The sequence below is a fragment of the Dunckerocampus dactyliophorus genome, chromosome 20 (assembly GCF_027744805.1).
Source record: "Dunckerocampus dactyliophorus isolate RoL2022-P2 chromosome 20, RoL_Ddac_1.1, whole genome shotgun sequence".
Classification (NCBI taxonomy): domain Eukaryota; kingdom Metazoa; phylum Chordata; class Actinopteri; order Syngnathiformes; family Syngnathidae; genus Dunckerocampus; species Dunckerocampus dactyliophorus.
The window spans coordinates 3,975,810-4,003,149 of record NC_072838.1 but is presented as its reverse complement, the minus strand read 5'-3'; the positions used below and the strand labels follow the sequence as shown (position 1 = coordinate 4,003,149).

Sequence of the window (27,340 nt, the reverse complement as noted above, 5' to 3'; positions counted from 1 at the left end):
TCCTGTCCCACAGTCATGGACCAGCGTGCCCACCAGCCAGTAGAGTGTCCCCCATGCAAGCAGGACTGGATAAGACCGCTGAGATCCACCCGGGTGGGAGGGGTCGGGGGTCAGAGCAGCATCAATTAGCACATCCTGGCCTCCTGCTTCGCCATGTTTTCCGGAGCTCCGCCACACTGAGCCACATGGATGGCAAAGGTCGCACTCCCCACCTCCACCCACACACAACTGTGTTTAGTTCAAGATTCAAGAGAGTTTTATTGTCATATGCATAGTAAAACAGCAGTTATACCATGCAATGAAAATCTTATTCTGTTCATTCTCCCAAGAAAAGAAAGAAAACACAAGAAAGAATAAGAACATAAGAAACATAAACACATAAACATATATACCAATAAATTAAGCAACAACAACAGAAGAGACATTAATACAAGTAATTAATACAAATAAATAAATAAATAAATAAAGTGCTATGAGTGTGTGCGTGTGTTGCGTGCGGCGTGTGCGAGTGCTTCGTTGAGAAGCCTGATGGCCTGTGGGTAAAAGCTGTTTGCCAGCCTTGTGGTCCTGGACTTCAAACTCCTGTAGCGTCTGCCTGACGGTAGGAGTGTGAATAATGAGTGTTGTGGATGTGTGCTGTCCTTGATGAGGTTGTGTGTTCTGCGTAGGACTCTAGTTTTATAAATGTCTTGCAGTGAGGGGAGGGCTGCCCCAACAATGTTCTGTGAGGTCTTGATCACCCGCTGGAGTGCCTTCCTATCACGTGTTGTACAGTTACCGTACCAAACAGTGATGGAGGCAGTAAGGACACTTTCCATAGTGCATCTGTAGAAGCAACTCAGGATTGTGGTGGACATGCCAAATTTCCTCAGTCTTCTCAGGAAGTACAGTCTCCTTTGGGACTTCTTCAGAATTTGTTGGGTGTTGTGAGACCAGGTGAGGTCCTCGCTGATGTGTGTGCCAAGGAACTTGAAGGTTTTCACCCTCTCCACCTCAGTCTCACCAATAAACAGGGGTCTATGTGGCTCTTTTTCCCTTGTTCTTGGGTCGATGATCATCTCTTTAGTCTTATCTGTATTGAGAAGGAGATTGTTATCACGACACCAAGCTATGATGTCCGCCACCTCTCTTCTGTATGATGTTTCAACACCACCAGTGATCAGTCCGATGACTGTAGTGTCATCCGCAAATTTAATGATGCTGGTGTTGTTCTGGGAGGCCACGCAATCGTAGGTGAAGAGCGTGTAGAGGAGCGGACTCAGCACACACCCCTGTGGGGTCCCAGTGCTCACAATTCTTGAGCTGGATGTGCGGTTGTGGACTCTGACTGGGGTCTGCCTGTTAGAAAGTTAAACACCCAGTTACAGAGGGAGGGAGACAGGCCAAGTGTGAGGAGCTTATTTGTGAGTTTGTGGGGGCAGACTGTATTAAAAGCAGAGCTATAGTCTATAAATAGCATTCTGACGTATGTGTCCGGGCCCTGTAGGTGCGAAAGGGCTGTGTGGATGGCAGTGTTGACTGCATCATCAGTGGACCGGTTCTGGCGATATGCAAACTGTAGAGGGTCCACAGTTGCCGCCGGGATGCTCTTTTTGATGTGGGTCATGACTATTCTTTCAAAGCACTTCATAACAATAGGAGTGAGTGCTATAGGGCGATAGTCATTCAAGCAGGTCACGTTGCTCTTCTTGGGTACGGGCACTATGGTGGTGGACTTAAAGCAGGTCGGTACAGATGCTTGTGCAAGCGACAGGTTAAATATGTCAGCAAGCACATCAGCTAGCTCTGATGAGCAAACCCGAAGTGCACGTCCTGAGATGTTGTCTGGCCCTGCTGCTTTTCGTGGGTTTGTTTTGTTTAGAACCCTGCGCACATCAGCTGATGTCACCATGAGAGGTGAGTCCTGTGTGCTCCCCAGGTTCAGCCACCCTCTCTGCTCATCAGGAGTTTGGGTGTCAAAGCGGGCATAGAACTCATTCAGCTCATCTGGAAGTGTGGTTTGGCTGGACGTGGCTACGCTACTCTGCTGTCGATAGTCTGTGATGTGCTGGAGCCACGCCCACATGCGCCGAGGGTCTGAGGTGGAATAGTAGCCCTCCAGCTTCTGTCTGTACTGTCTTTTGGCCTCCCGTATGGACCTCCTCAGGTCATATCTGGCCTTTTTGTAGTCATCAGCGGTGCCCATGACAAATGCAGTCGAACGAGCACGTAGCTTAGCCCTTACATCACAGTTCATCCACTGTTTTTGGTTAGGGTATTTTCTGTAATACTTGGTGGTGGTAACAGTCTCTATGCATGTGCTAATGTAGCCAGTAACAGCAGAAGCATATTCATCCAAATCAACAGTACAATCTTCCCTCCCCGCTGCAGTTTTAAACACATCCCAGTTTGTGCAGCCAAAGCAGTCCTGAAGTACTTGATCAGTTTCTTCATTCCACACTTTAACTGCTGTACTTACAGGGGAGCTTTTTTAGAAGTTGTCTGTATGTTGGATAAAGGAATATAGAGATGTGGTCAGCCTTTCCAAAGTGGGGTCTTGGAACAGCCTTCAAAGCACCTTTCATGTTGCTGTAGACTTGGTCCAGGATGTTATTTTCCCTTATGGGAAAGCTCACATGCTGGTAATATTTGGGGAGGACAGTCCTGAGGTTACAGTGGTTGAAATCGCCAGATATAATGAATACAGCGTCTGGGTGTTTGGTCTCGTGTTTATCAATGATGTCATGCAGGAAGCCTAGTGCATTAGCAGTGTTAGCTCGTGGTGGGATGTAAACAGCAGTTAAATACACAGCGCTAAACTCACGAGGTAAATAAAAAGGTCTGCATTTCACCATCAGCAGCTCAATGTCCTGCGAGCAGTGCTTTTCCATCGTCTGTACGTCTGTGCACCACCGTTTGTTTACGTAAACACAGACGCCGCCACCTCTGTGTTTACCAGACGCTAAAGTCCGATCTCCCCGGTAAGGAGCAAATGATTCCAACTGGATCGCCGAGTCCGGTATATCCTCCGTCAGCCAGGTTTCTGTGAAGGTGAGGACACAGCATTCCCTGATCTCACGTTGAGCTGTAATCCTTGCTCGTAGTTCATCCATCTTGTTTTCAAGAGAGCGGACGTTGGCTAGCAGCAGGCTTGGTAGCGGTGGCCTACTTGCTCTAGCTTTTAGCCTAGCATGCAGGCCGGCTCGCTTGCCTCGTTTACGCCTCGGATGCTTTGCTCGCCGGGTATTCAGCTCACCAGGCCCGCAGCCGCAGGCTGCTGCGTTCTCCCGGTGCAGAAGAAAGGCAAAGCCTGAGAGGCTAAATGAAAGTTCATGGTGAACCCTGCCGATGTTCAGAAGTGTCTCTGTTGTAATGTACTGCGTGAGTGTGTTGAATGTCGAAAATGAACAATAAAATAGCAAAAAATAGAAAAACACGGGAGAGTGTCACAGAGACGTCTGCCACGGAGGGCGCCATCTTTGATGTGTCATAGTTGTGTTGTCAATGACTAATATTTACATTTGTTTGATGATCTGGAACATTTAAGTGTGACAAACATGCAAAAAAATAACAAATCAGGAAGGGGGCACACACTTTTTCACACCACTATCTATCTATCTATCTATCTATCTATATATATATATATATATATATATATATATATATATATATATACAGTATATATATGTATATATACACTCACTGCTCAAAAAAGAAAAGGAACACTAAACTAACTTTCTTCCTTGATCTGAATTAATGAAATTTTCTGATTAAATACTATGTAAATACTATGTAAATACTATTTTAATACTTACATAGTTGAGTAACAACAAAATCACACAAAAATTATCAATGGAAATCAAATGCATCATTATTATTATTGTTGTTATTACGGGGGTGTCTTGCTGTCCACTTGTTGTCTATTCCATTTGCACAACAGCAATTGTGAAATTGATAGTTAATCTGCGTTGCTTCCTAAGTGGACGGTTTGATTTCACAAAAAAGTGATTGACATTGATTGACATTGTGATTGATTAAATGTTCCACAGGCCTGGGAGCTTGAGGGTCCTGTTCAGTGTCTTAGCTGCTCCTAGGACTGCGCTCTCCTGGACAGAGATGTCTGATGTTTCTCCAGGTATCTGCTGGAGCCACTTCTCCAGTGTGGGGGACACGGCCCCCAGTGCTCCTATGGCCACGGGCACCACTGTTGCGTTCACCTTCCAGGCTCTCTCCAGGTCTTCCTTGGTATTTCTCTAGTTTCTGGTGTTCCTTTTTCCTGATATTGCCATCGTTGGGGATGGCTACATCCATCACAATGGCTGTCCTCTGCTGCTTATCCATGATCACGGTTGGTCAGCCACAACCATCTTATCGGTCTGTATTCGGAAGTCCCACAGGATCTTAGCCCTCTCATTTCCCATTGAGATCTAGGGGTCTCCAGTCCATATTCTGCACAGATGTTTCTGTACACTATAGCGGGTACTTGGTTATGGCGTTCCATGTATTCTTTTCCTGCCAGTATCTTACAGCCTGCTGTTAGGTGCTGGACTGTTTCAGAGGCCTCTTTGCACAGCCTGCACCTGGGATCCTGCCTGGTGTGGGAGATCTGGGCCTCTATTGCTCTGGTGCTCAAGGCCTGCTCCTGTGCTGCCATGATTAGCACCTCTGTGCTGTCCTTCAGTCCAGCCCTCTCTAACCATTGGTAGGACTTGTTCATGTCTGCCACTTCAGTTATCTGTCGGTGGTACATCCCTCCAACTCCTTTTCCAGTTTCAACTGCCTGAGACATTCAGGTGATTCATCTCTTGGGGCCATCTTCCTGATGTGTTCGTGGAGCTTGGATGTTTCGTCTTGGATAGTGGTCCTGATGCTCACTAATCCTCGGCCTCCGTCTGCGCTTAGCGTATAGCCTCTGGGTACTGGTACTGGAACCCTCCGTGCATGGTGAGCAGCTTCCGTGTTTTAACATCTGTGGTCTGAACTTCCTCCTTTGGCCAGCTTATTATCCCAGCAGGGTATCTGATCAATGGCAGGGCATAGCTGTTAATTGCCAGATCTTGTTCTTGCCATTGAGCTGACTTCTCAGGACTTGCCTCACACGTTGCAGATACTTGACAGTTGCAGCTTTGCTTGTGGCCTCTTCTTTGTTACCATTTGCCTGTGGTATTCCAAGGCTCTCCTCAACATCTACTATTCTGCCCTCTGGGAGTGCAACGCCCTCTGTAAGGACTACCTTCCCTCTCTTTGTTACCATTCGGCCACATTTCTCCAGTCCCAATGACATTCCGATGTCCCTGCTATAGATCCTGGTAGTGTGGATCAGTGAGTCAATGTCTCGCTCGCTCTTAGCGTACAGCTTGATGTCATCCATGTAGAGGAGGTGACTGACGGTGGCCCCATTCTTAAATCGGTATCCATAGCCAGTCTTGTTGATTAATTGGCTGAGGGGGTCCAGGCCTATGCAGAACAGAATGCAAGGTCAGAGCATCTCCTTGGTATATGCCACATTTGATGGAGACTTGCGCAATTGGCTCATAGTTGGCCTCAAGGAGGGGCGGGAGGGGATGGGTCGTGGTTGCAGGCATCCAGCAGGAGGGCGATGGGACGGTTTGCTCCTGGCACAGACAGAGCAGGCTGCGACGTATCCCTTGGTGTCAGCCAACATAGATGACCACCAGAACCTCTGTGCCAAGATGAAGTGGGTACGTTGGACCCCGGGATGACAGGAAAACTTAGATGTGTGGCCCCAGCGAAGGAATTCGGGTTTGAGTTCTGGTGGCACGAACAGCTTTCGGGCTGATCTGTCTCGGCGGCTGCTTCCATGACTCTCCTTTCGATGTCCCAGCGAAGACCTGGGCTACAGGTAAAATGGTTTCTGGTGGTCCATCCTCCTTGGAAGGGTCGAATATTCTGGAAAGAGCATCGGGTTTAACATTCTTGGAGCCGGGTCTGTATGTGATTGAGAAATTGAATCTTGTCAGAAAAAGTGACCAGCGGGCTTGACGAGAGTTCAGTCTTTGGGCTGTACGAATATAAGCTAGATTCTTGTGATCTGTTACGACGACAAAAGGTATGGCTGCCCCCTCCAACCAATGCCGCCACTCCCGCAGCGCAAGAACGATGGCAAGCAGTTCCCTATTACCCACATCGTAATTACCCTCTGCCTTGGTGAGGCGACGTGAGAAGAATGCACACGGGTGGAGCCTCTGGTCGACTGGGGAATGTTGGGACAGGACGGCTCCCACTCACTAAGACCTGGCGTACGTGGCGAATGTGATCCTGTAAGGAGTTGGAAAAAATTAACATATCATCCAGGTAGACAAAACAGACTTGATTTAAGAGATCCCTAAGAACATCGTTAATGAGGTTTTGAAACACGGCAGGTGCATTAGTAAGCTCGAAGGGCATGACCAGGTATTCATAGTGACCCAGTGGAGTGTTAAATGCTGTCTTCCACTCGTCCCCCTCCCTAATGCGGACCAGGTGGTAAGCGTTACGCAAGTCCAATTTCGTAAATATCTTAGCGGAGTGAAGGAACGAAAATGCTGAATCCATCAGTGGAAGCGAGTAGCAATTCTTTACAGTAATTTCGTTGAGCCCACGATAATCGATGCACGGGCGTAGGGATTTATCTTTTTTCTGACGAAAAAGAAACCAGCCCCCAGAGGTGACAAAGAGGGGCGGATGAGCCCTGCTGCCAACGAGGTCGTGATATAATCCTTTCAGGCCTTCTGTTCAGGTGCGGAAACGTTGTAAAGCCTAGAACCAGGTAATGGTGCGTCTGGCATGAGTTTAATTGCACAGTCGTACGGACGATGGGGTGGCAAACTCTGGGCTCTATCTTTACTAAATACTCATGCCAGATCATGGTAACACATGGGAACCTTAGATAAGTCAATCTTCTCGTCAATAGGTCTGATAATTGGACTCACGGGTACGGCAGATCGGAGACAATTAGCAAAGCAATGATTCCCCCAGTTAATAGTCATGCTCTTCCAATCAATTGATGGGTTATGGAGTTTTAGCCAGGTCAATCCAAGTACAACGGGGGCTGAATGAGAGGGAATAATAAAGAATCGAATCATCTCCTGATGGTTACCTGAGAGTCGAAGAGACACCAGTTCAGTCTGATATGACACCATCTCTAACAATGCACCATCAAGGGAGCGAACCACTTTAGGATTAGACAACTTAACCTTAGGTATCTTATGAACATTGACAAAACTTGAGTCCAAGAAATTATCGTCTGCTCCAGAGTCAATGAATGCGGAAACTGGTATGCTCCTACCCCCCACTAATTGTTCCAGCCACATGTAGTCCTAATTGTGTGGTCCTCTTGTGACCTTGCTTGACGGGGTACTCACAGTCTGATACTGGTGGTCGATCACCAGCCGATTCTCGACCTGCGTCAGCTGGAGGGCGAGTACCTTTGACGTCGTCTGGGGGTGATTGAGTGCGGCGAGGTGGCCTGATGATGCATGCCGCGATGAGGTGGTTCGCAGCTCCGCAGTATAGGCAGAGGCGTAGGCGACACCGTCGAGCCAGTTCCGCCGTAGGCAGGCGACCTGTTCCACGCTGCATGGGTTCCTCCGTGGAGCTGCCGGTGGTCTCAACAATGGCGGGGTCGAGGCGCCGCTGCCAGTGGGCCGAGGGAACCATCCGTGGTATCGGCCGGGGGGAGGTGCGGCTGAACAGTTCTTCTGTGTCCCGACCCCGAATGGGGTACTCTAACTCTGCAGAATCCACCATGGCCGGATTGTACTGTCACGGGGTGGCACACAGCCGGTAACCGGATTCCATGATGCAGAGAAGACACCGGTGTAGGTTTACGAAGGTTTATTCCAATACGAAAATATGACACTATAGTAACTAAAGGCGCTGCACAACTAACCGGCAGGGGAAACAGAAAAATACCAAAAAAATGCTAACTAAGGTAGCTGCTGAAAAACTAGCAGAGAATGGTAACAAAAACTCCACTGCAATGGAAAAACTGCGCAGGAGCGAGAACTTGAAAATAGCAACAAACAGACTTGTAGCAAAAAGGCTGACAGGAACTTACAGGAACTAGCCGAGGCCAGAAACGTGGGAAGGCATACAAGACAGGACATGAGCATGGAACAGATGAACATGGGAAAACAATCCGGCAATGACTGAACATGGAAGCAGAGCTAAAGTAGTCCAACGAAGATTGAAAACAGGTGTGTCTGAGCTCCTCCCCAAGGTGGGCAGGTGCGCTGCAACAAGAGACCATAAGATGGCAGCAGCGCAGCACTTTAACTCATGACAGGCATGCTCCTAATGAGACTACAGATAGTGTCCTGGCGGATCTCCTCCCAGATCTGGACCAGGGCATCAATGAGCTCCTGGACAGTCTGAGGAGCAACCTGGCGGCACCGGATGGACCTAAACATAATGTCCCAGAGGTGTTCTATTGGGTTTAGGTCAGGTGAACGTGGGGGCCAGTCAATGGTATCAATTCCTTCATCCTCCAGGAACTACCTGCATACACTAGCCACATGAGGTCAGGCATTTTCGTGGACCAGGAGGAACCCAGGTCCCACTGCACCAGTGTAGGTTCTGACAATGGGTCCAAGGATTTCATCCCGATACCTAATAGCAGTCAGGGTGCCATTATCTAACCTGTAGAGGTCTGTACGTCCTTCCAGGGATATGCCTCCCCAGACCATCACTGACCCACCACCAAACCGGTCATGCTGAATGATGTTGCAGGCAGCATAACATTCTCCACGGCATCTCCAGACCCTTTCACGTCTGTCACCAGTGGTGTAGTCGCCAATTCTGGTGGTCTATGGCAAATGCCAATCGAGCTCTACGGTGCTGGGCAGTGAGCACAGGGCCCACTACAGGACGTCGGGCCCTCAGGCCACCCTCATGGAGCCTGTTTCTGATTGTTTGGTCAGAAACATTCACACCGGTGGCCTGCTGGAGGTCATTTTGTAGGGCTCTGGCAGTGCTCATCCTGTTCCTCCTTACACAAAGGAGCAGATATCAATCCTGCTGAGGGTTGAAGGACCTTCTACGGCCCTGTCCAGCTCTCCTGGAGTAACTACCTGTCTCCTGGAATCTCCTCCATGCGTCCAGGTACCTCAGTGATGCCCTGGTCCAGATATGGGAGGAGATCCCCCAGGACACCATCCGTAGTCTCATTAGGAGCATGCCCCGACATTGTCAGGCAATGGGGGAAATCAAAGACACCCCAAAAATGAAAGTGAAAAAATGATGCAGCACACTGGTCCATTTTGCTAAAATGTCATTGTAGCAACTCAAAATGATTCTCAGTAGTTTGTGTGGCCCCCACGTGCTTCTTCGTAGTCGCCCTGAAACTAACTTAAACAATTAAGTGAAGTTACAAATTAAACTTTTGCACACAGCATTATCGTGTAGTGTGTGTGCGTTTGTCTGTGAGACCAGCTGACTCTTAGACTCTTTGAGTCGCGTTTTGATTCAGGCTAGTCCTCCTCCTCCTTCCTGCCTCCACTTGTGCTCCTGATCAAGACATCTCGTGAACGGTAGGATTGATTTTGTTTTTCAGTTTTATTCATTTACAGTAATCTTATTTATTACCTTATTTTATATTGGAATGTTACTCTACTATGTTTATGCTCATGTTTTCTTATATTTTCCCACCATATTTGGTGGACTTTGAATATTTTGAAGTGCCAAAGGGGGTGAGTTTGGGAAGATCTTGGAACGGATTAGGCTATTTACATGTATTTTACGCTTCGTATAACATAAAATCCCTATAACATAAAGGTTCTCGGAACGGATTATTTACGTTGTAGGGGCGTCTACTGTATATATATAAACAACTGGACCTCAAACCTTGCACAATTTTCCGGTTGCATCAATTATTCGCGTAAGTTATGCCATTCGGCTCTGTGGGATTTAATAAAAGGAAGCTGTGGTAAGAAAAGGCTGCATCTAAGAGTAAAAAATGCTAAATGCAGAAAGCTGATGATTACTTCCTGGCATGGCTTGATAGAATGATTTCACCCTGTTGGCAGTAAGTGTAGGAGGTGGATAATCATATCATAAACATATTCTATCAAGTCAGGGGAAAGGATCAAGCTCAATGACTTCCATGATTAAAAGTGTGTTAGTGTGCTACATCAATCTTGCCTCCACTTCCAAGCGGGGCTATTTGGTGTTTTGTCAATCTGACCGAGCGCATCATCATCACATCAGTAAAGATTTATGCACACGCAGGAAATACCTGGGTTTTTTTTAACCTCACACACATACCCAAAAAAATAACAGAGTGGTGCCTCTGTATTAAAATAACATGAGCAGCTTGGAGCACAGCTGCATCCTTTTCTGTCTGCATCACCAGATGGGATTAATAGAGCACACTCATTCATTTGCTGGATGAAAAAATCATTCAAATGTTAGATTCTCAACATATTAATACTGTTAGCCTGGTGTCTATCCGGAGGAAGAGGAGGAGGAAGGCCTCTGCGGAGTGATGAGGCGTTTAATTCACACGCTCAAGACAAGTGTTTGACCTGCATCATTACACGTAGACGACTCGGGCCCTCAAGAGAGGACGCCATTCAATTTGATCACACTGCGTGAAAAGCAGAGTCAAAGTTCTCAGCGCTCCAAATGAAGAGTGAGTCGAGGTGTGCAGTCGAGATCGACACAGTCCAACCCGTTTACGATAATGAGCGGCGTGGACTCCAAAAAGCGCTTTTGTGTACTTCATCCACTGTACTCCTTAGCCAACGTACCGTAATAGACGCCATATCTCACATCCAGCAAGGTACACTCCTGATCAAAATCTTAAGAATCTTAAAAATTGCTCGAATTAGCATTTTGCACATTTGGATCTTAATGAGGTTTTAAGTAGAGCTACAATATGCAAAAACAAGAAGGGGGAGTGAGACAAAAAGCATTTTCAAAAAATACATAAAAACAAAAATACATAAAGGGAATACATAAAGGTAAAATCTGAGGACCTTATTGAGTGCTGTATTTGTGTGGCGCACCTCTCTGAAAAACAAACTCCGGGCTCGTACGGGTGGATCCATCCATCCAACCATCCATCTACTTATCCGGGTCCGGATCACGGGAGCAGCAGTCTCAGCAGGGAAGCCCTAACTTCCCGGTCCCCAGCTACCTCCTCCAGCTCCACCAGTAGGACACCAAGGCCTTCCCAGGCCAGCTGTGAGACATAATCCTAGTCTCATAGACTGCCCCGGGGCCTTCTCCCAGCTGGGCATGCCCAGAACACCTCACCAGGGAGGCATTCGCACTAGATGCCCAAGCCACCTCAACTGGCTCCTTTGGATGTGAAGGAGCAACGGCTCTGCTCTGAGCTCCTCCCAGATGACTGAGCTCCTCACCCTATCTCTTAGGGTGAGTCCAGCCACGCTACGGAGGAAACTCATTTCAGCCGCTTGTATCCGCGATCTCGTTCTTTCGGTCATATCCTTCTTTCAGCACCGTGGAATAGACTTTCCCAGGGAGTCTGAGGAGTGTGATCCTCCTTTTGTTGGAACACACCCTCCGGTCACCATTCTTGAAAAGGGAGACCACCACCCCGGTCTGCCAATCCAGAGGTACTGTTCCCGACTTCCACGCAATGTTTAAGTGACGTGTCAGCCAAGACAGTCCCTCTACATCCAGAGCCTTGAGGAAACCAGGGCAAAACTCGTCCACCACCGGAGATAAGCCACTGGGGAGCGTTTTGACTACTCCAAATATGTCAGCCATGGTGATGGAACTGTCCACGTTCGTGTCCTCAGACTCTGGTTCCTCTATGGAAGGTATGTAAGTCGGTGAAGTGATCACCACCTGGTGATGAGTTGGATTAGATGGGAGGGGAGAATGCTGGACAGACCTGGGAGACCCAAACGTGTAGTGAGGGTGTGCTGGGAACGTTTGGCAGAGGCTCCCGTTCGGCGAGTCTTCAACTCTCACCTCCGGCAGAGCTTCACTTGCATCCCGGGGGAGGACGATGATATTGAGCCCAAATGGGCCCTATTCCATGCCTCGATTGTTGAGAGCTGCGGCGGCAAGGTGGTTGGTGCCAGTTGTGGCGGCAAGCCCCAAACCCGATGGTGGACACCAGAGGTCAGGGCTGCCGTCAAGCTGAAGAAGGAGTCTTATCGGGCATGGATAGTTTGTGGGACTCCTGAAGCAGCTGACAGGTACCGGCAGGCCAAGCGGCACGCGGCTTTGCCGGTGGTCGAGGCAAAAACTCGGGTGTGGGAGGAGTTCAGTGAGGCCATGGAGCACGACTTTCGGTCGTCTTCAAAGAGGTCCTGGCAAACCATCGGCCGCCTCAGAAAGGGGAAACAGTGCCCGATCAATCGGGGGACTGCTGACTTCGACTGAGGATATACAGCAGTCGGACGGTACTTTGAGGCCCTTCTCAATCCCACTGACATACTACTGGTAGATCGTGGCTCTGTATTCATTTCGTGCTTTTAATTTGTTGTTATTCCTGTCATAGTTTTAAACAATAAATAATAAATAAGACCAATTACGTCACTATTCTGTAATGTATTATTACTATAATGTATAATGTTTTACTGATGTGCTGAAAATCTTTCCTGGTGACTAGCTACTGCACTGCGAATGCTATTTACATCCATTTTCATCTTGAGCCATGGTCACATTGACATAGGACCCCAAATATCTTTCCTCGGTTATGCCTGCCAGTAAATAGCAGGTCGTAACCCAAATTTTAGCTCGCAGTTCAAAGCAAAAAAGTGGAGAGAAGGCTCCCATCTAAAAAACACTTGTATGCCAAGGTACCACTGCATAAATGACAATTTAAAAAAATACCGCCAGTGGTCTAGTAACAAAAATATTACAATAATATAGTCAAATATTAAAAGAATAAACACTTAATGATACAAAAAAGTTCAAGAAGAAAGCAGGAATATTTGTAAAAATCATAAACTTAAGGAGAAAACTTCATGCTAATAATAAGTTTTGTCACCAATACCAAGTTTTATATTTTTAAATAGAAAAGTTGCCCCTGCATCCTTTGATTTTTCAGTATGCGGCCCTTGGTGGAAAAAGTTTGGACCCCGTGTTATAATAGAGCTTCAAAATGCAAAAAGACGGAATGGGAGTGGGAAAAAAATGTTTTGCATAAGCAATTTATTACAAACAAGCATTAAAGTGAAATAGGCTGTCATCAGCTGATAATATTAGTAATACTTATGATCAGCGGATAAACAGCTGATCAAAAGTGATCCAAAAACTCTGAAACCCACCTTAAAATAGAAAAAAAGGTTTTAAAAAAAGGAGTGAGTAATAAGTAGCTGTGCCATTCTTCTTATTTAGATGAAAAATGGGTTTGGGCATGCTTGATGCCAGTGTTTCCAGCAGGCTAGTGGGAATTTTGGTCCAGGTGGTGAAGATGGCTTCATGAAGGGCATCCACTGTCTATTTTTGTAAACTTCCCTTGCCATTCATCCCCAAACGTTTTCCATTGGATTTAGATGGGAGGAACATGCAGGACGGTCCAAAAGAGTGAGCGTACTCCTCTGGAAGAAGTGCCTTGTAAAGTGCAGCGTTGTCCTTTTGAAAAAGTCAGTCATTACCACACAGACGAGGGCCTTCAGTCATGAAGGATGCCCCCTGCAACATCTCCACATAGCCCTATTTCGTGCCGTGTGGAAAACATCTCAGGTGGGATCTCCTTGTCATGCCAGTAACGTTGGAAGCCATCAGGACCATGAACGGAGAATAAAACTTTCTTCCACCTTTCAATGTCCCATTTTTGGCGCTCTCCTGAAAATTCCAAACGGGCAATTTTGTGGCATTGAAGGAGACAAGGCCTCTGAAGACGTTTTTTCTTCTTAAAAGCCTTCTCTTCCTTCCGGCGTGGGCGGGCTTCTTTCCGGTTGTGTGGCCCCCGGTACTCGTCTGCCTTTGTGGGGTGTGATCTCTTGCTGGTCTCAGGGGTTGGCTGCCCTGTCTTTGGCTGGGATTACCTCTCTGCGGCCCCTTGCTGGTCTTCCCAGGGGGGAGGGCTCTCTGGGCTGATCTTTGTTCTGCCTGCCCCTGTGGGCCTGGTGGCCTTCTGGCGGCGGGGGCTCGGCCTGGCTATTTGGGGCGGGGCTCTCTAGGAGGTGGAGGGCGGCCCCTTTCCTTTCATGCATTCTCAGTGACAATTACACGCCCACACATTCTTGCACCTTTATATATATGAAGTCTTCCCCACATACAGAGATACCTGTACATATGCACACTCACAGTACATATGTACTTCCCCACATTACTCACTGAGTTAACCAGGGTGTTATTATGTTGTTGGTTTTATTACAGCGATGGCGATATCAGGAGTATGACTATAGTTTTTTTTTAACAATGATATGCATTACAGTTATTGTCATTCTGTTCACTATCATGGATAATCATTTCATGACTACTATTATGTGTGACTGTTTCAATGCAGTATTGTCATTGTGATCACTATCATAGTTCATCATTTCATTACTACTATTATGTGTGATTGTCATTGACAGCGTTATCATTGTGGTTGTTGATATTGTTTTGTCCTTTGTCCTTATGTCCTTGTTCGTCTTTATAGTCGTCACAGACATTTATTTGCTGATGTCGTTCTGTATGTTTCTGTTGTTCTGTTCTTGTTGTCACAATTGTTGTTGTTGCTGCTGTTGTCCTTGTCTTTTTTTTTGTCCCCCTCTTAACCCCACACCCCCCCTTTCTCTTCTTCTCTGTCCCCTCCTGCTCCGGTCCGGTCGCTCCAAATTTGCTTAATAACAAGCATCTAAGTCAAATAAATTCTGTATAACAGGGGAATTGTATATCACACTCCCTGGCAGAGTAGATCTGTTGAGCACTTGACGGCATTTAGATCTACAATTCTATCTGCTTTAAAGGCTGGACAGGCCGGGGGGTGGGGGGTGGGGGGGGGAGCCTTCTCTCGCAGATCCTGTGTGATGATTATTGGACGGCATTCATCACCAGTAACAACCTTCATTTGGGTCGAGGATGGTCCCGTGTCTTGACGGACAGCCAATGGGATCCTCTGGCTCACATTCATAAGTCACATTCAAGCCACATTTTTTTTTATTTTGGCTTTTAAAGATTGTGGTTTTAAACTTTTGATCAGCTGATGACCAGCCCCTTTCACTTGAATGCTTCAATGCAACAAATTGCTTAGTCAAAACATTTGTTGTCTCACTCCATTTCTTCTTTTTGCATTATGAACTCAGAACCTCCTAAGGATCCAACTCTGGTTTTAAAATTTTGATCAGGAGTGCACAATAGTGGATGTGATTTTTCCCCCCAAATTTTTTGGCACGTCCTGGAGGCCATGGCACCCTTAGCATTTGCCTTTGTTGCCTAAAGGCCCAGTTGATTCTGCTTCCTGGTGAATTTCCAAAAGTTACTGTTTTTTTGTTTTGTTTTTTAAGCGAAACACTGCTCCATGGTATGGAAGCCCATTTCCGCCACTGAAAGAAAAAAAATATCCCAATATAAGTCATAATTAGGAGATAAAAAGATGAAATTGCGAGGAAAAAAGTCAGAAAAAAAGTCAGTGAGATAAAAAGTCAAAATTCTGATATTCAAACTTCACATGTTCCATGTGATGACGAAGGCTCCAGTGAAGAAGGCGGCACATGCGCAGTTTGTAATCCATAATTTGGACTTTTTAGGTCATAATTATGACTTTTTATCTCATAATTTTATTATTTTAATTGACTTTATCTCATAATTACTTTTTTTTGCCTAATTATGGCTTACCATTGCGATGTTTTTGTTCTTTCTGTAGCAGAAAAAGCATCCATACTAAAAGCCAGCATGTTTACACTATTATGAACATTGCGTTAGGAAACCTCCCTGTCTGAGGTAGAATCTTTGCATCCAAAGGAATATATACAACCTACAGTATACCCACTGGGGGGTGCAGGCAGGCCATTTAGCAAGCAATCAAGCCATCAGATGACGTGAAATAAATGGAATGGTGATAGCGGTGGTGGTTGGGGCCTCATCGCTTGTGGAAGCTTTTTATCGGCAAGGAACACTTTCAAGAAAATGGGGCTTGTGGCGTGGGAGGAAAGCTTGGAGGAGATGCCAACCAGAATGGGAGTCTTTGACAATATGGTGGAAGCACAAACAAATCAATATGTGATTTCAACGTGAGTTTGTGAGTTCGGGCACCAACACGGTCCCACAGGAACAGACGACGTGCAACACGCGGCTGCTAAACGTCAGTAGAAACACGGCGTCTTATACAAACGCGACGAGCGGGGTGGAGGCAGGCACTGCATTAGAAATGCGGCCTCACATGTTTACTGCACCGTCTCAAGTCCCCCCTGAAAGTGAAAGTGTGTCATCTAATGTATGCAGCCAACAGCTCCTGAGCTGTTCTGGGTATTGGGGATTACATAAACTAAAGCGACATGCAGTGGAGAAATGGCCCATCCTATGTGTGTGTGTGTGTGTGTGTGTGCGTGTGCGTGTGTGTGTTTGTGCGTCGCCCTGACAACTGAAGCCTGAGCATTTCCAAAGATTGAACCCATGGGGAGTCTTGTTTTGCATTATCATTAAAGACACATATGTGCTATGGGAGACGAGCGCAGCGTGTTATGCCACCCTGCATCAAACGCAAGGCCTTTCGGCTCTGCGCACGGATAGCACAGCAGCACACGCCGCCGTCGTCGATGTGGAGAGGCGCTGTCAGAATTTCCACTTTTTTCTTTTTTATAAGCTCACTGCTCTGCGTTTCACATGGATGCGCCCAAAAGATTAGGAGGAGGAGCCGACCACACTGTTACTAACATGCATTGGAAACGCACCTGTCAACATTTCTATTGGAAAATATGAAATATAGGAATTTTGGGGAGAAAATAAGGAAAATTCCTCCCACTATGCAAGAAAATTCACTGGTCATGGGAAGATTGGGGAAACGTTAGAGAAACATAATGGGAAACTCCATGGACATTTCTTGGAAACATAGGGGAAACATTGAAGAAACTTTGTAAAAAAGTGGCACCACTGCTGGGGAAATATCACTGAAAATTAGGGGGAAAAAGCATGGATGTACAGTATGTGTGGAAACATCATGAGAAGACTAGGAATGCATAGGGCAGGGGCGCTCACACTTTTTTAGCCTGCAAGCTACTTTTAAAATGACCAAGTCCCAAAGATCTACCTACTACTATAAATATAGAAAGTATATATATTTACTATATTTATTTTAATAAACTATGAGTAGGTATTTATGTAGGTTATACATGTGTATCAGGAGTGCACACACTTTCTCAGCATGCAAGTACAAGTCAAAATGATCTACCTCTTTCTATAAAACATATAACATATCCAAAATGTAACCAGTAAACTGTGGAATTCTATTGTAAATATTAATTATTAGTATTTCACATTCACATTTTCAAAGTTGCTATAATTCACTTCACTATGGAAATAAAGATAAATTACACATAACTCCTAAATAATTGTGAACATAACCTGAGTACTGGTAATATGTCGGTCAAATTAGCTACATAACGTTCATTAGGGCACACAGTTCATGGATTACATCCAGTTAGCATTTGCTATCAAACATTACCCATATACAAGAATTTAAAATGATTTTGGCAACATATTGAAAAGGTTTCACTAATGGGCACATTTTTAATTTCATCATGAAATAATAGTTTAAGAAGCGAACGTGTAGAAAACACTGATTTCTGTAGTAGAGTTCATGAAGCCAAGCAAAGCCAGTAAACAATACACTTTTTTTCTACGCAACTAGCCGCTACAAGTGAACATATAACTTTTGTTATAGATATAGACATCTTACCGCAGAGTTAGTTCACCCATAATCACAATAATAAACATGAAAGTTGCATCTTCCTGTGTAGCTTGAAACGCTGCGGAGGAGCAAGCGCGAATCAGGGGGGGAGCTTAATGTCAGCTGACTGATGTCATATGACAACGACAAAGTGCCGTTTACGCGATCTACCCAAACTACCCTGGCGATGTACCGGTGGCTCGTGATCGATGTATTGGCCACCCCTGGTATCGGGGAACAAGCATAAGGGCATTGAAGAAACAAGAATGAAGTAGCATGGAAAATCCAGGCAAAAATGGGGAAATATCGGAGCAGCACTGCAGGAACAATGGGGAAATGTTGCACTTTGGAAACAGCATGGAAATACTGGGGAAGGATTAGGGAAATACTGCAGTGTGGAGATGTGATTTATAATCTTCAATGTTCATATCAAGTTGGGGTCACCAAATGTGGAGACATAAGTAAATGAGAACCAGAGAGAAGTCAAGGATGAGAAGAAGCAACCGTTTACTCTCCACTGAACTAAGCAACAACAACTTTGCAACAAGCACATGGCCTGGAAACGGAAGTGAAAGCCTCCACCCAAGGCACTAAACCTGGGGGAATACAGTCTCTTTGGGGCCGTCCCCACGGAAACGTTTTCAGGTCAAAACGGCAAAGTATTATAATGCTTGAGCACGCCGGCTTGTCGTTAAAACCGCTTCTTTCTGCAAACAATGACGCCACCGACCCGCCGCCGTCACGTGACCATAAGCAAGCTTTGACGACAAGTCGTCATAATATCTGAATATTTTGACTGGCATGACTAAACCCGGTCGACATTCTCCTGACTCACAGAAGTACACTCAACAAAAATACAAACGCAACACTTTTGTTTTTCTCCCATTTTTTATGAGATGAACTCAAAGTTCTCCAACTTTTTCCACATACACGATATCACCATTTGTCTCAAATATTGTTCACAAATCTGTGATAGTGAGCACTTTTCCTTTGCTAGATGCTGATTAGACACTATGATTAGTGCACTGGTGTGCCTTAGACTGCCCACAATAAAAGGCCACTCTGAAATGGGCAGTTTTGTTTTATTGGGTGTGGTTAGGGTTACCGCTCACCCACACACGCTGTCTGCCAGCTGCCCTGAACAGTGTAAACTGGGATTCATCCATGAAGAGAACACTTCTCCAACGTGCCAACAAACTGGAATCAGGTCGAGAACCCGATGAGGACGACAAGCATGCAGATGAGCTTCCCTGAGACGGTTTCTGACAGTTTGTGCAGAAATTCTTTGGTTATGCAAACCGATTGTTTCAGCAGCTGTCCGAGTGGCTGGTCTCAGACGATCTTGGAGGTGAACATGCTGGATGTGGAGGTCCTGGGATGGTGTGATTACACCTGGTGTGCGGTTGTGAGGCTAGTTGGATGTACTGCCAAATTCTCTGAAACACCTTTGGAGACGGCTTATGGCAGAGAAATAAACATTCAATACACGAGCAACAGCTCTGGTTGACATTCCTGCTGTCAGCATGCCGATTGCACGCGCCCTCAAATCCTGTGACATCTGTGGCATTGTGCTGTGTGATGAAACTGCACATTTCAGAGTGGCCTTTTATTGTGGGCAGTCTAAGGCACACCTGTGCACTAATCATGGTGTCCCCCCATTAGTAAACAGAAATAGTCGTTTGTGCTGGTTTTGCAAATAAATTACGTTTGTGCCGCTTTCATTTTTGAGTTATTACAGAATATTTTACTGTAGAGGTCAATCAATGTTCACACAGTCCTCCGAATTAAACCAAAATAGTCCCATTTGTTTGTGCTGTTTTGTGCAATTAAAATTTGTGCAGTCATAGTTTTCAGGTTATTAAAGATTTAAGCGCCAATCTATTACATGATCATAACATTGTGGAAACCTCACAGAAACAATTACCCCAAAAAACTCATGAATTTGCAGCAACATTCACAATTGCTGAAGTTCATTTCTTTTCCTCCGCAAACAAAATACGCTCATTTAAAATTATACACCAAACTTAGATTTGGTCCATTTATCGTAGCAAGCAGAATATGAAGGCCGCCATGCAGTGATGGTTTTGGCATATGATTTATAAGAACCTGAATAAAACAAACATCCCCGCCTCTATCCCCCATACTTAGTGACTGTGTTTCACGTCTTTTTCTCCTCCCCCCGGCTGATGTGATTTATCTCAGTGCCACTGTTGACTTTACATTCACAATCAATTGCAAAAAAAGTGCAACAGCATAGGCTCACCGCTGAAGGTGAGCACTAACGAGGTCGTCCCAATTTCTTCCTCGAGTCTCCCCAATCATCTGCTTCCACTGTTAAAAATGACGATGCACCTTTATGGTGCCGTCCTTGCATATCCATGCCAATGACTTGACGCATCATAAAGATGAAACCTATTCTGGAAGAGCGGGGATGTTGAACATTTTTAGGAAAAAAAAAAAGAAAAAAAAAAGACAGCCAACCATCTGCTATTGGAACACTCCAGAGATGGTGTCGGCCTTTTTTCATAGCGTTTCCTACGGCACCGGCGGCATAGCCTGGGGCCTCCGGTTCCACAAGGGACCAGAGTCCAGAATGTATTCTGTGCAGAGGCAAGATGCACACTTTTGGTGCACTGTTTACCAATCAGGAACCTCATCCACGCTCCCATGGAGAATGTGAAATTAGGGTGGAGCCTCAGTTTTCACAGGGGTTCCGATCTGGCCCCACCAGTGAGACACACGGCACGTTCACCCTGTGCCACAACCTCCGCTACTCTCATCAATTGCTATTGTTCACTCGCGACACAATCCAGGTTTAAGCCCTAAATATGCCTCACAAACTTATTAAACACATTTAAAGTATAAAATGTATTCAGTAGCTACTCAGCATTAATGAATGATAAAGTAAGATTATCTGTGATCGGATTGATGTATTAAGCCGGGCGTGTCCAAACATCTTCCTGCGAGGGCCGCACAGTGAAAAAATCAAAAGGTATGCTAAGATGTTTTATATATTTCAAGAAAAAACTGAATCTCGGTGATATCAGTGAAAAAGTCGAATAGTATGAACTTCACTTTATGCTTTTTTCTCCCTATTTTGGCTGTTGTTTCTCTTTTTTAATATTTCAACTTTACGCCGTTACACTTGCAAAGTTACAGCTTTTTTTTCTTTTCTGCTGTTTTTTTTTTTAATTATTCAAATATTTCAAACGTTCTTGTACATTTTCTTTTCACAATTACGACTTTGTCTTAACTTTTTCCTCGTAACATAACTTCTTACGCAACCTAATTTTAAAAAATACCTTTGTTTTGCTTTTCATAATGCAGTATTACAACTTTGAAAAAAGGTATTTTTTCTCTAATATTTTCTCTAATATTTCAACTTCATGCTACTAAAATGGCGTTATTTTTCCTCAAATTTTGACTTTTTCTCTCTATTTATTTGTTTATTTATATTTTTAGAATGTGCTGCGGGCTGCAAATGGCGCCCGTGCCGCACTCTGGACACCCCTGTATTAAGTTGTGGCAGTGTGGGAGAGTTCTATTTTACAGTCAAACCTTTTCGTACGCTAGTTTTTGTAAGATTTGTTTTTTGTCAAAAATGTTGCCTGTTTTCATACAATATTGCATGAAACAAACTGCATTTGTCAATAATTATTTTGCACAAATTATAATTATTCTGTACAAAATGAATTTAAAAAATATATTTTTAGGTGTCCGAAGCAGATAAATGGTTTTGTTAGGAATAGAATCTTTTCCCTCTTGTTCAAAGAGATCGAAACCCTTGTTGGCCACTAATCACTCTCTCCGGCGCTGGCATTACAATTGCTAGTATAGCCTCCTATTTGAATTCAATTGTCCTTCAGACTCCTAGACACAATTCACAGACATTCCCAACAGTTTTCATACAGTTCAGTTTCCGTTGGACTTTTTGGACCAAATTAATGACGAAAACCGAGGTTCCACTACATAAGTTTCACTTTTGCATCTCAGCACACAACTATGGTGCATTCAGGGGCCGCAGAACAAAGTGTGAAATCTCACTTCTTGACGAAAAAACATTATCAGTGAAGCACACAGACATAAAAAAAGGCAACATTTGTGGGCTGGTCTGTGTATGCTGTACATTTTACCTGCATTATCACATATTTACAAAGTATTAGCAAACTTATGGTGAATTAAGTGTGTTTTCTACTGCCAAAACTGCCTATTTTCATAGGCAAAATAAAAAATGTAAAAATGTAAAAATAAATGTATAAAATTTAAATAACAGTCCAGGGTGTAACCCCGCCTCGCTCCCCAAGTCAGCTGGGATAGACTCTAGCATACCCCTGCGACCCTAGTGAGGACAAGCGGCATAGAAGATGGATGGATGATGGAAAAAATAATTTGGCAAAAAATCTGGGACGCAAATGCTGAATCACGAGTGTACAGTCTTATCGATGTGACTCAAGCATTAGTAAAAAAAAAAAAAGATAAATAAAAGGACGAATAGAAAAAAAAAAGAGGAAAAATATGGCTTTCATTGAATCTTTGAATGTCGGTTGAAGAACTTCAAAAGCGGTAGACAGATTTGCGTGGGAGGAGTATAAGGCGAGTGTAAGACGAGTTTTCCCTTATTTTCCCAGCCTCCATTGACGAAGCGGCATGATGAAAATTCCCTGCGGAGCTTCTCACCTTCAAGCTTCCTTTATGGAGGCGCATCCGCACCCTCTGCAGGCATAAGTGCAAACACCCCTTTGAGTGTTTGGTCCAGATGGAGGCGCACATTCCGGTGCAAGATGCAGTGAGTGGAGGAAAAGGAAGGCTAGCCAGCAGAGGAGGCGAGTGTTCTTCATTTAGCGTCTTCTTCAGTAGACAAAAGCCCCATAAGTCTGCAAAGCATCCCATAATAATAAAAAAATATATCCCCATCCAGCTAAGATGAAAACGTGCTGGGAGGGAAAAACAACATTTAGCAGCGTGATCCACTCCGTGACAACATATCGTTACGTTCGCTCCTGAAAGAACCACTTTTGATGGGGGCTGTCCGAGCAGGGCTGCAGGGACGGGAATTTGTCCCCCGCTTCAACACATTTCTGGCTGACGGTGTGGAACAGGCTGTCGTCCTGGAAGAAAAGCAGCCTCTCAGCATCAAAGTCCAAAAAACACGGAGGCATCTGCATGTTGGAGAGACGGTTACGTGTCTGAGGAGGAACTTCTGGTGGGCGAGTGCGGGCTTCCCGTGTTTCCTGCACGCTTGGACCGTCAGGTAGGTGCTGACGACATCGCCTTCCACGCAGCCGGGGGGCACTCTGGTGTTGTATCGGATCTCCGCCTCCGCGGTGTATTCAAAGAACTGTTGTGTCAGACACCAAAGTGATATTTAACACGTGTCAGAACATTCACGTACAGGTGGGAAATAAGTATTTGATCCCCAGATGATTTTGTACAAAGATAAGAAGAGTCCACAATTGTTATGGTAGGTTAATCACAACAGACCGTGTTGAGGTTAATCACTTAGAAAAAAGGGAAAGTGAATATTGTGTTACTTTATTGAAAAACCTTCAAATATGTCCAAATTTGGCTTTGTGACTCCAGAGTGAGGTCGACTGACTTCTTGTATTTCCTCCATTTTTTTTAACCTATTTCTATATTTTATTTTCTATTTTTATGATACATTTTATATGCTATCCATTCATCCGTCTTCTTCCGCTTAGCCGAGGTCGGGTCGCGGGGGCAGCAGCCTAAGTAGGGAAGCCCAGACTTCCCCTGCCCTGGCTACTTTGTCCTGTTCCTCCCAGCGGATCCCGAGGCGTTCCCAGGCCAGTTGAGAGACAGTCTCTCCAACGTGTCCTGGGTCTCCGCCGAGGCCTACTACCTGTTGAAAGTGCCCTGAACACCTTGGATGGAAACACCGCTCGAGTTCCAGATAAGGGGGGCCGTTCCTCCCAATCACAGGTGACAGGTGAAGAAATTGAAATTAGGAGTACTCTCTTAAAGGGACAGTACTAATTTGTGTTCACATCTTGGTAAGAGGGTAAAGTTGGCAAACCAGCAGGGGATCAAATGCTGACTGGTACTTCGCTCGACATATTTTAGCCATTTAAGTACCTGGTTCTGGCCCAAGCCATGGCACGCATACATAATGACTCTTTCGCCAAAGCAGTTGTTTTCATCTGAAGGATTGTAGTCCAAACAATAGTCGGCCTTCCCCCGGTTCTTCAGCTGTAAAGGGATGCAAAGGTCGGCTGTTGCTAGGCGGTGCAATCAGAGCGTCCGATATGCGCTCACCATTCCAAAGAAGCCCGGCCGGTCCTGTGGGACGTGGAGCTCGGGGTAAACATTGTCCAGGTACCACTTGAAGCTCTTACAACCCAGCCTTTCTCGCAGCATCAGTCGCTCGCTCACATTGCCGAACGGCTCCTGGGAGCAAAGGAGCATGGATGATTAGTTTAGTGTGGTTGCTTTATCACACTGGCCTTGCAACTCCCACGGAAGACACACATCAGCATGAAAATGGGGGCCAAAGGACACGTTGCTCAGACAATAGCACCACCTGGAGTTGGAATGTACCGTTGCAGGTCAACTCTTAATTCTACAATGCTACTAAAATGACATTTTTCCCTCATAATATTGCGAGTTTATTCTTGTTAACTTTTTTTCTTGTTATAATTAATTTTTATATAATATTTTGACATTATTCTCATAAAATGACAGCTGTTTTTTCCCCCATTTCTGTTGTTGCTTCCCCCACATAACTATTTCAACTTTCTTGCTTAATTTAAATGTAATGATATATTTTCCAAAAAATACAACTAGGGATGTCTAATAATATCAGCCCACCGATATTATCAGCCCGATAATGGCGTACAAATGTAACATCGGCCAATATCGGTATCTGGATGAAAGCCAATAATAAACATAATGCTTTTTATAGGCCTATGTGCTCCAGTATTTTCCGGCAAGCACATGATGACCTCATCATCTTGTACAACTGTGGGTAGCTAGTAGCAAGCTAGCCCGCTCCTTCCATTCAATCCATCCATTTTTTATGCCGCTTTGTCTAACTAGGAGGAATGTTACAGTTCCTGGAAGTAAGCGACATTAAAGTCTGACCCTGTGTGCATGCTTGATTAGGCGAGTCCGTGGGGCCGTCCATGAAAATGCTGCTTTTTCATATATCAGATGTATTTTCATTTATATACATGTTTGTTAGGCAGATGAATTCTTCCTGTTCAATTTTGTACTGGATTTATGCGTGTTGGACCACATCAAAAAATGGAAATGGCTACTATGTTGACTTTTAAAACAAACGTCACAGCCTAAGCCTAATGGCAGGTATGTTTTACAGTGTTGTACAATGTTGTTTACAGGCATGGTGAGAAGCTAATTGCTGATGCTGTATCCATGCGCTTCACAACAGATACAGTATGTGTTAATTCCACCACAGGAGGCATGTGATGTTACGTATATCGGAAATTGATAGTTTGACAATATCGGCATATTGCCAAAAAAATTACAACTTTATTCATTGTTTTGTTTGTCATAATATTATGACTTAAAAAAAAGTCTCTTTAAATATTTCAACTTTATGCTACTAAAATATGTTATTCTGTTAATATTTTGACTACCTTATAAAATTACAGCTCTTTTTCCCCATTTCTGCTGTTATCAATGCGATTGTAGAACTGTTAACATATATTAGTAACTTATCATTTCAAACTGTAAAATTTCCTAACAAAATGAACATTTTCAAAAATGGAGACAAACATCAATTTACAAATTACCGACCAGTTTCCTTATTACCCCAACTTTCTAAAATTATCGAGATGCTATCTTATAACATGTTGGACAAATTTATTAATAATAACGATTTACTAGCAGGTAGTCAATACGGATACAGAGCGAACATTTCAACTTCTATGGCACTGATCAAAATCACGGACGAAATTACTAACGCTATAGACCACAGAAAATGTGCAGTTGCAGTATTTATGGATCTTACAAAAGCCTTCGATACAATTAATCACAATACAGTCAAACCTGTCTTAGCGGCCACCTTTATAGAAGGGCCACCTGCCTATAGCAGCCACTGAAAAATCCCCCCCAGTAAATTTACATGTTATAGACCCTGTGTATAGCAGTCACCTGTCCAGCGCAGCCAGCAGCCACCCATTTTGTCTCTCTTGGTCAATATCTGACTGCATATAGCAGCCAAATTACCAACTCAAGTAGAAGCTTCATGCTTCATTCATTGATTGTTTTTCAATCAATGAAGGCGTCGTGTGTAGACTTTAATTACTGAGTCCTAGCTCAGTCACAATCATTCACAAGATCCACACAAACTGTCAGTTGTTCCACATAAAAAAGCCGTCGTCTTTTGAGCTTGCTATTTCCTGGTCAAACATGTAACTTTAAGAGCATTTGCACCAAAACATTACCGCAAATTAGGCTGGGAACAGGACGTGCTCCCAGCGACGCTACAATAAAAAAAAAAACATATGCTAGCATGCATGCGGCAGCGGGAGCAAAACTGAGTTTGGTTGTACTTAACTGAAGTATTTTATCAGTTATCAGTTATTATTAAGCCTCTAGCTTGCTTTTAGTAAGTAAAAACCTTGGCTATGATTGCACTACATTGTCATGTAGACCTACAAAGTACACTTGGAAGAACAAGAGGTGAATAAATGTATTGCAACTGATGTGAAACTGATGAGGGGTAGGATTAAATAAGCTTTGCTTCTTCCTACTCCTTTTTGGACATGCAAAATTGTGAATTGTACTATGTGATGTGCTGCTGTTTGACTCATGCATGTTCAGGATTAAAACCATGAACCATGATAATAACAAGCCTAGTAGTGCTGTACAACTTTTATCAGCAGTCCGCAGTGCCATCTACTGGTCATCATTATTATTATTATTTGTTTCCCCTTTTTTTTCCTCGACTGGTCAACATTTAAACTGGACGCCAACCTGTCTATAGAGGCCACCTGTCTATAGCGGCCACCTTTGCAGACTCTCTCTAGTGGCCGCTATAGACAAGTTGGACTGTATTTTACAACAAAATTAGAAAGGTACGGAATCAGAGGCTACCTAGCAAACAGGGGGCAATTTGTAAAGCTAGGAGAAAATACATCTGGGAGTTTAAATACTACGTGGGGAGTAGCCCAGGGGTCAATATAGGGACCAAAATGGTTCAATTTGTACATCGATGACATTTGTAAAGTAACAAAGGACTTAAAGTTGGTATTATTTGCGGATGATACCACTGTCTTTTGTTCTGGGGAAAGCACACAAGAACTAATTAAAAAGGTCAAGGATGAAATGGTCATATTAAGTCATGGTTTGATAAAAACAGATTATCCTTGAACTTAAGTAAAACTAAAATAATGCTATTTGGAAATAGCAGAAAGGATCCATACTATCAAATACAAGTAGACAAGTGGATATTGAACGAGTTAACGATAAAAATAATATATAATAAACATAATAGACGAAAAAATGTGTTGGAAATCTCATATCAAAAATATCCAACAAAAGGTGGCGAGAAATACTTTCAATATTGAATAAAGCAAAAATTGT

General features: G+C 44.3%; 1 protein-coding gene across 4 annotated transcripts in view; it reads right to left on the bottom strand.

Moving 5' to 3' along the window:
- Positions 1–3,715: 3,715 nt before the first annotated feature.
- The window catches only part of galnt12 (UDP-N-acetyl-alpha-D-galactosamine:polypeptide N-acetylgalactosaminyltransferase 12), a 33,504-nt gene continuing 9,879 nt past the window's right edge, over positions 3,716–27,340 (bottom strand). The window contains exons 7-10 of one of the 4 annotated variants that reach the window (XR_008567116.1): positions 24,050–24,181; positions 23,870–23,983; positions 6,137–23,114; positions 3,716–5,889 (exon numbers count right to left, since the gene is read on the bottom strand). Coding sequence is in view for 2 of the 4 variants with exons in the window: in XM_054763039.1 (XP_054619014.1) it covers positions 22,731–23,114; positions 23,870–23,983; positions 24,050–24,181 (630 nt within the window). In the remaining 2 variants the exon portion in view is untranslated. Of the gene's footprint in view, positions 23,115–23,869; positions 23,984–24,049; positions 24,182–27,340 lie in introns of all 4 variants that reach the window. The other 3 variants (XR_008567115.1, XM_054763038.1, XM_054763039.1) reach the window with 3 other exon arrangements.